This window comes from Neopelma chrysocephalum, unplaced genomic scaffold (assembly GCF_003984885.1).
Source record: "Neopelma chrysocephalum unplaced genomic scaffold, ASM398488v2 Primary Assembly neopelma1_97390, whole genome shotgun sequence".
Lineage (NCBI taxonomy): Eukaryota > Metazoa > Chordata > Aves > Passeriformes > Pipridae > Neopelma > Neopelma chrysocephalum.
In genome coordinates this window covers 786,257-794,650 of record NW_020926031.1, presented here as the reverse complement: position 1 = coordinate 794,650, position 8,394 = coordinate 786,257, and the positions used below count along the sequence as shown (strand labels likewise).

Sequence of the window (8,394 nt, the reverse complement as noted above, 5' to 3'; positions counted from 1 at the left end):
ATTGAAAACTCCCTGCCATGCCACAGTGCTCTGAAAAACAGTGCAATGTGCAGCCAGGTCCCTGAGCCATGTCTTTGACCCCAACCACCTGCTGCAGGGTGAGGGGACCCTGGTGTAAGCTCTGCTTTACCCCATCTCCCTCTGCTGCTGCCCTTCCAGGTAGCCCCTGCAGTTCCGCTGCATGTGGTCCCTGGGGTGTGCCAGGCCTGGCACCCTGAGCCTGACTGAGTTCATGCTGCCCCCACTGAACTCTAATTCCCTGCAGATGGATTAAAATAGAGCCTCAGGCCAGCTGTTGCTCAATCATGGAATTCACTCCTCGTGTGACAGTTGCTTGGTGCTTCCCCCACTGGAGCCTGTGCTCCAAAGTAGCGTGTGTCATTTCCCGTCTCTTCTGCTGATCCATCAGACCCAAGGGCTCCCCTCCTGCACTGCTGGCATACAGGCAAAGGGCTGTAATCCACTCCAAGTGGTTACTCCTGCCCGAACCACTGTTATCACAATAATGCCAAACTATTGCTGAGCCAAAAAAAGCTTTTCAGCCATCAGCTCCGTCCCATGAGAGCTTTGCAGCCCAAACCAGAGGGTGGGGGCAGCGGACAGCAAAGGGCACGTGCATAGTTGTGGGATGCACCAGCATGTCCGAGCTTGACTCAGACTGAGATTGGTCCCTCCCTGAACCTGCTCTCTGAGCTGCCTGGAAAAAGCCTTCCACTCTTCATTTTAAGCCACAGAATTACCCTGTGTCCCTTCCCAGTCCTAAGTGGGCAGAAAGCCCCTGCACCTCGTGGTCCACCCATGGTACCACACACTACACAAACCATTCCCATCAGCTGGCACCTCCCCGTTCAAGGGGGTCCTGTTTTCAATATGAATGGAGCAGAGGATCAGTGCCTGGGACTGCAGGACTGCTCCTGCAGCTCTGAGCATCTCTCCTCCACAGCTGTGCCCCCTTCCTCAGACACACACACAGAGGAAGAGCAGTTTAGACTGTGGGGTGTGTGAGGCCTGTGCACAGAGCAAATACACAGGTGGGATTCCCAACACACCTGCCAATACCGGCCTCAAATGGCAGAAATGATGTTTCTCTTACAGCTCTAGCAGGTTTACAGAGTTCAGGGCTGACCTGAAGCTTTGCAGTGACTCCAGATGACCGAATGATATGTGGAAGCAGTGGAAAAAAATAGCAGCCAACTTGAGCAAAGTTTCCAAAGAAAGCTGTGTCTGTCTGCACCGCTTCTGGGGCGAGAGGTGCCAGAGTCTTCTCCTTGCAGCAGCTTCCAGTTGCAAAAATCTGTGTCAGCTCAGTGCCTGCACTGTGTCAGAGACATGATGAGCTCTTTGCTATTTTTTCCTCCCTTGCAGATGGAAACACAGCCGGCTGGAGCCAGGGGAAGCTGACGTGCACTGGCTGCTTGGCTCTGAGAACTGAATTCCATAGGCGTTAAAGCCTCCAAAAATGCCCTATGGATTCAGTTCTGCAGCTGGGCAGCAAATCAGCCTCAAACCTCCAGGAAGAGAATGCAACTGTGAGAGCTGTTCCTACAACGAAAGTGCAAAGCTTTGATCCTGCACGGAGACCAGATTAGGGATGGAGGTGAGTTATGGTCACCACAGGAAAACCTGCTATCAGAGAGCTGGTGGAGGTGTTGGCTGTTTGTGGCAGATTTTCTCTTGGGAAAAAAAGCTCAACTATAGAATGTTTTCTTCCTTCTGGAAGTGAAATGGCACTTGAGAAAATAAATACATTGCTACCCCCTGATGTACTGCATGCGATTGTGAGCCTCTGCTAAAAATACGCATTGTCAGAACAACAGCCTGGGTGTGCCCAGCAATCTCCTGTTCAGAGTCCAGGCAGCAAAACCAAACAAAACTTGGAGAAGATAAACAGGACAGGATGGTTCAAGTTAGGAGTTGTGCCTTCTCTCTCCCCATGGACCCTGCAGACATCCCCAGCAGGAATAGGCATTTGGAGAAAGTATTTGTGGAGGCAACAGGCTCTCTTTTCACCCATCCATCATATACCTCTGGGAAACACTGGCTGCACCCCTTGAGTTTTGGGGACATTTCCACTATAACAAGTGTCACCCTGCCACCAGGAATTTATTGGCTGGAAGAGTGGCATTTAGGATAAATTACTGTCAAAGTCTGCTAATTTATGGTAGCATCTCAGCATCACCATAGGACAAACCCCATGCTCCTTCTCACCTTGCCTAGAAGACCTGGTTTGCATGTCCTCCAGCATTTCACTCAAAGCAGCCCCTTCCCATGGCAGGCAGCATCCAGCTCCCACAGCCCAGCTGTGTCCCACAACAGCTCTGGGGATGGGGAAAAAGCTCCTTCCAGCACCCCATTGGAGGGCTGCACCATCCACACAGGGATCCGATGCACAAATTTTGGGTTCACTGCCCAAGGAAGCCACTGCTGCTGGAAGGACAGGGAGAGCAACACACAGTTCTGCAACAGTTTTTCTGGTTCAGCCCTCTTGCAGCTTTGTCTGGCAGCAGAGTTAACCCATTTCCAAGAAGCTAATTGGGGAAGGAGAAATCCAGACAGTTGCTGAGACATTTTGGCAATTGGTTAAACAAAACCTGTTGCACTAAGTAAAAAGAAAAAACAAAATCCGCTTGCTTTCACTTTATAGCAATTCAGAGCCAACAAGGGCCTCCAAGTTCACCCTCACAGGCTTTCTCCATTGCTATGCAGATGGGGAATTCCCAGTTCCCTCCTGCATTAGAAGGCCTTTCTCCCATGTGGCAGGTCAGGGGGAGCCTACAGGGGGACAGAGAAAGTCCTGTATTTCTCCTGCATGCTCATAAAGTCCCTGCTAGTCCTCAAAGAAGAAGCTGACAGGCAACAAACTGGGGCAAGGCAGGGTACTGCCAAGCAGGACAAGCAGAATAACCCATTGTGGCTGGGCACAAGCCATGACAGAAGTCATCCCTAACTTTGCAAAAGGTGCCGGATCTGATTGCAAGTTGTTCACAGGACAGGTAGCTAAGAATCAGAAATATAAGCATTTGCATTTGGGTTTTTAATTGTTTATAGTAATTTAAAAGGTACAGAAGTTTGCAAGCAAGTCATACCCAGCCCCTAACAGCCCTCCAGGCTTCCAGCACAACTCTTTCAGCACAACCACTAAGCTGTGGAAGTGCTGTGGTTCACACAACTCCAGTAACCTTATTGGAGAGCCAGCACATTCAACCAGAGCCAAGTCAGACACAGAGCAGGGCCTTAAGCAGCAATTTCAACAAGGACATGTGGCCAGCAGTACTGAGCACCAGGTTACCAAGTGTAAGAGGATGGGAACACCAGGACCTTCTGCCAGCGTGTAGGGAAGTGCTGTGTACAGGCATCACGTGGTGATTAAGCACAATGGTATGGTCATAAACAGCAGTGACAAGATATGCAGACAATTGCTCCTTAGAGTATTCAAGAACCCCTCTGTCCTCTGGGACCTGCACTGCCCTCAGCCTGGAGGAAATCCTGCTTTGATCACTCCAGGAAGGGAACCAGCTCACAGGCCCTTCCCTTGGACAAATTAGGAAGAGGCCCATCTTCTCTAATCAAGGGCTACTGTCTGGAGATCCCCCCACCAGACTGTGACCACTCAACCAAACCAGTGGAAACCAAATGTTCATTTCAAAACCAGGACCAATGAGCTGATCCAACAATCAAGTGTCACGTGGCTTCTTCAAAGGATGGGCATTGTGTATCAAATAGAGTAAAGCTGTCATAAGCTTGTGGAGGATGGGGAGCAGGTAAAAATCAACAGGAGTGGTGGCATCCACTGCTTGTGCTACTTGCCAGCTGCACCAAGAACAGCTGTCAACTGGCTCCCATGAGGGCACTGGAGCACCTGTCCATTGGGGGACTGGCTACATCAATGTCTCAGTTTCTTTTTCTTCTTGCGGTTCCGGTCTTCACTGCTGTCATCTGCTTCACTGGCACTGGGGGTCACAGCCTGCTGGATGACTTTTTTTTCCACTGCATATTCCTGCTCTTCTGTCTTGGGGTCTCCCTTGACCAAGAACTCTCCTTTCCGATAGGATATGGAGACATTGGTCCGTGGGTAGGTGCCATAAACCCTCCGGAGATCATCCTTCACAAATTCTGGGAGGTCTTTCCTTGGTCCAAACACCTTTCCAAGCTTGCCCCATTGAAGCTCCCCTCTCATTGTAAAGCCTTCTGGCCACGTGTCTCGATACTGATCTGACCTCTGGTAGGCAGCGTAGGGATGGTAGTTTGCATAGGGATTATAGAAAGGGATGGGGACCATGGGAGGGAAGTGCCAGGTGTAGTATGGATGGATATAGGGATTGGAGGCACTATAGAGATGATGATACTCCACCTGACCACCTGAATAGTCAGGGTAGCTGTTCTGGTCCACCACAAAGGTGATGGGTCGACTGTAGAAGTTGTGCATGTGGATGGGAGGGAACATCACGGAGCTGCTCATGTCTTCTGCTCTCCCAGGCCGCAGCGGTGGGTAGGCATAGGCAGAAGGTGGGATCATGGCTGGGTAATATTCCCGTGGCACAAAGCTGGACTGGTACATTGTACAGGAGCCTGGGGCTTTACACAGCGGGCACTTCTCCAGAGAAGTTGCAGAGTCTCAAAAGCTGTGAGGACAGGAGGGGAAGAGAAACAATTTACGTTGGTTATAAAAATATTCCAGAATCAGGCTGAATAAGGAGATATGCCTAGCACTGTAAGCATATCAACTAATTAATAATTAATAAAAGGAGCTCCTTGCAGCTTGCAGGGGCAGTAACCTGCCAAGAACAAGCAGAGCCACATTGCCAATGACTGCCTGTTAGCTGCTCAGCAAGACTCGCCGTTTAACCCACTCATCTCAGAGTTACAGGGATGTGAACAAGCTGACAAAAATCACTGAGGGCAAAAGAAACAACCTCATGTCCTCATGACTTGTCTCTGTATTGCTGGGAGGCAGCAATATGGACTGCAAGAAGCTGGAGGCCCTTGAGCAGGCATGAAAATGGGGAAGGCAAGCACAAGTGAAAGAACAAAAACAAAGCAAGCAGGCAAAGAAAGGAAAGAGACAACAGCCCAGCCCTGCTGCAGACATTTCAACTGCCATCCTGCCTAGACTAGGAAGTCTTAAATAAATAAAAAGATCTTCAACTGCCAATGACTCCCTCTCCCCATCCTCCTAAAGCCCTGCTTCTACTCTGATAAGCAAAAGAGCTGTACCTACTGTTTGTTTCTAGAGCAAAATCCAGGCACATCTACATTTCTTCTCTTGAGTTCCCATGTATAGGCATCTCCTTTTGATCTCACTAGTTATCATTCACATTTAAGCGTGCATTCACCTTGAGCAACTCTGACCTACAGTGGAATTTGTTCCTAACCAGCCCTTGCCAGATATCCAAGCACCCTCCAGGGCATTAAGCAATGTCCTCCCATGACTCATTATCCTCTCCCCAAGGGCAGGAAGGGAAGTTGTATATAGCATGGGTTTGGGGTTTTTTTGCCTTTTTTTTTTTTTTAAATTTGTTACCAGAGACAGGAAAAGACCATGAACAGAATCAAAGGCAACAAGTCAGGTAATTTTTTTTTCCATGGAGTTCAGATCCTGTAAACTGCTTTTGCATCAGCCTTAACTAGAGTTGTCTCTCCCTCAGGTGACCAAGAAGGAGAGGTGAAACTCAGCCTTCAGTTCCGGTGCTTTCCTCCAGCCTAACAAGAAGTTCAACCATCCCCTAAGAGTTGCCTGACATGAGCAATGCTGGGTACTGCACAATGGAGGTTTTTCTTTTCTTCAACCAGCACAAGTTGCTCCTATCCCTAGAGGTTCATAATCTGCACTTCCTCAAGCCTGCTGTTGCCATGGGTCCAGGGCTAGAAGTCTTCACCCCACACAGGGAACAGCAGAACAGCACTAGAGTATTTAGTCAAGACTAGGCAGCACCCTTAAATGAGACTTGCAGCCTAGAAGCCAAAGGCTGTCATAACCATCACCCCTCAGATAGGAGGAAATGAATCAATCAAACAAAAAAGTCCACAGCCTACTTGCCTAACTTGCTCAGAACTACCACAGAAATCCAAAGGAATGTTGTATGTCAATGGCAGCACAAGGTGGGTACATGGAATAAATGGTCTCTTCTTGAAAACCAGTCTCAGTGCCCCTTTTAATAATTCATCCCTGCATCCCTATTGAGATCCACAGGATCATTTCTGTGGAGTGTTTGTGTTTCATAGCAAGTGGTCTGCACAGAGAGCATGCAGCTATCGCATCCATCCTGTGAAACAAAGCAACCCCCCCTGCTGGGTCAGTGTGCTGCTCCATGCCAGTTTTTGACAGCCCTGGAGAAGCTGGTCTCATCTAGTTGATGACCAGCTCTTGCTCAAAAGCTGCTGTAGCACCCTGCATTTTGGCTGGCAGCATCATTCCTCCCAGGTCTTCCTGGCAGCTGCAAGGAGAAGGGCTGACAGGCCAATCTAAATGACAAGACAGCCTGAGCACAGCTATTAACTGCTTTGATGTTGCACTAGAAAAAGATAAGGGGAACAAGCTGGTGGCTCAGCCAGGTAGGATGACCCACAAGAGGAAGCAAACTGAAGAGGTAAGAGGGGGGAACAAGACGAGGATTCAGCAGGGCTGGGAGCACTCCAGGACAGCATCGTCACACACCCCACCACAGAAGTGAAGACATTTCCCTGGAAGCAGGTCACCCGGGGGGAGGGATTTGACAGGTCCCACAGTGTAGACAAGAATTCACAGTCCTGGGAGTCCAGGGCTCAGATGGGCACTGCCTCTGCTGGGCTTCATGCACAGCTGCCTGGAACTGCCCCGTCCCTGCCTGCCCCCCAGCACAGAGCTCTCAGACTGCCTCGACACAGGCTTACCTGCACAAGCACAGGGCACCAAACCCCAGCTCCTGGCTTGCAGGGCACAGCACTGCTCTGAATACTCAGGTGTGTTGCAACAGGTTTTGGTATGCAGAAGGCACAATGCTCCTGCCCTGCCCCTCCAGAGCTGCAGCCTGGTGCTCCCAGGGGCAGACTATGTGGTTTACACCACCTTTACACAGGTGCCTGTTGTTCATATTGACCTTCAGGCTGCTTCAGCTTCCAGAGACAGGATTTGGGAGACCACAGCTGCAGCAAAGCCCTGCTGGACTCTGCAGGGCTGAGTTAGGCTGTGATAAGTTCATGTGTACAGGAAAAGAGGGCTTTTAGAGCACCAGTACCAGCTTGCCTGATCCTGTCCCACACTCACTGGGAAGTGAGAGCAGGCAGTATTTCAGGGAAAACAGGGTTTGCCCAGAGGGTGATCTTGTGTCAGGCCATCTAGTGGCTGGAAGGCATCAAAAGCCAGATGCTTAAGAAAACCAACCACAAACACCAACATTACCTAGTGGTACCACTTGAGGAAAGGGTCCAACCCCTAGTTTCTTCTCCCCTTCCTCTTCTTGAGGAGACCATAGAGCACCAGTACCTAGAGGCAGTCTACAAGAGAGCTGGAGAGGGACTTCAGACAAGGGCAAGCAGTGATAGGACAAGGGGTGATAGCTTTAGCTGATGGAAAATGGATTTAAATTAAATATTAGAAATAAATTTCTAAGGGTGGTGAGGCACTGGCACAGATTGCCCAGAGAAGCTGTGGATGCCCCATCCATGGAAACATTCCAGACCAGGCTGGATGGGGCTCTGAGCAACCTGGTCTAGTGAAAGGTGTCCCTGCCCCTGGCAGGGAGATTGGAACTGGATGATGTTTAGGGTTCCTTCCAACCCAAACCATACTATGATTCACCTGCTCCTACTTCCCTTGTTCCTCCATGTCAACAGCCAGAGGCCAGCCTGGCCTTGGAAGTAAACATCTGACAGCCATCAGCTCTTCAGGAGCAACTGCAGGACCGGAAAGGGAGAGGGGATCCTGGCTCTTTGGACTACCAACCACTTTCTTCCTTTGCTCCAATTTCAAGCTCTGATATGCCCTGGGGAAAAATCACCACATCCATTTCCTGGCACCTGTATTTCCTGAGCGGGAAAAGGGCAAAACAGTCCTTAAAGCCTGAGCTGAGCTCTGCTAAATGCCTCCCTGGTCCTGAGAGCCACTGACATCCAACAATACGTGCCAGCATTTTGGTGCCACAGACTGAAAACATAGATGGCAGACACCAGGCTGTACGTGGGAGCCAAGCCTCCCCAAGCCAGGGCACTGGGAGCAGTTGTTGGCAGCAGGTAGCAACAGGGGACCGACCCAGTAAGAAAGGCCACAGCACGAAACAAGGCAGCTTCTCCCTTTAAGCCTTTCCAGTAGTTCTGGTCTTGCTGGAAAAGGGTTCGATGCCACTTGACTGGAGATGAATGAGATACCAGGCACAAAAAAAAAAAAAAAAAAAAAAAAAAAAAAAAAAAAAAAAAAAA

General features: G+C 49.8%; 1 protein-coding gene across 3 annotated transcripts in view; it reads right to left on the bottom strand.

Annotated features, from left to right (window-relative positions):
- Window positions 1–3,073: 3,073 nt before the first annotated feature.
- Window positions 3,074–8,394, bottom strand: part of LOC113961770 — an 11,758-nt gene continuing 6,437 nt past the window's right edge. For all 3 annotated transcript variants that reach the window (XM_027672331.1, XM_027672329.1, XM_027672330.1), the window contains exon 2: window positions 3,074–4,622. In XM_027672331.1, the coding sequence (XP_027528132.1) occupies window positions 3,884–4,558 (675 nt within the window). In that variant the 5' untranslated portion in view covers window positions 4,559–4,622 and the 3' untranslated portion in view covers window positions 3,074–3,883. The remainder of the gene's footprint in view (window positions 4,623–8,394) is intronic.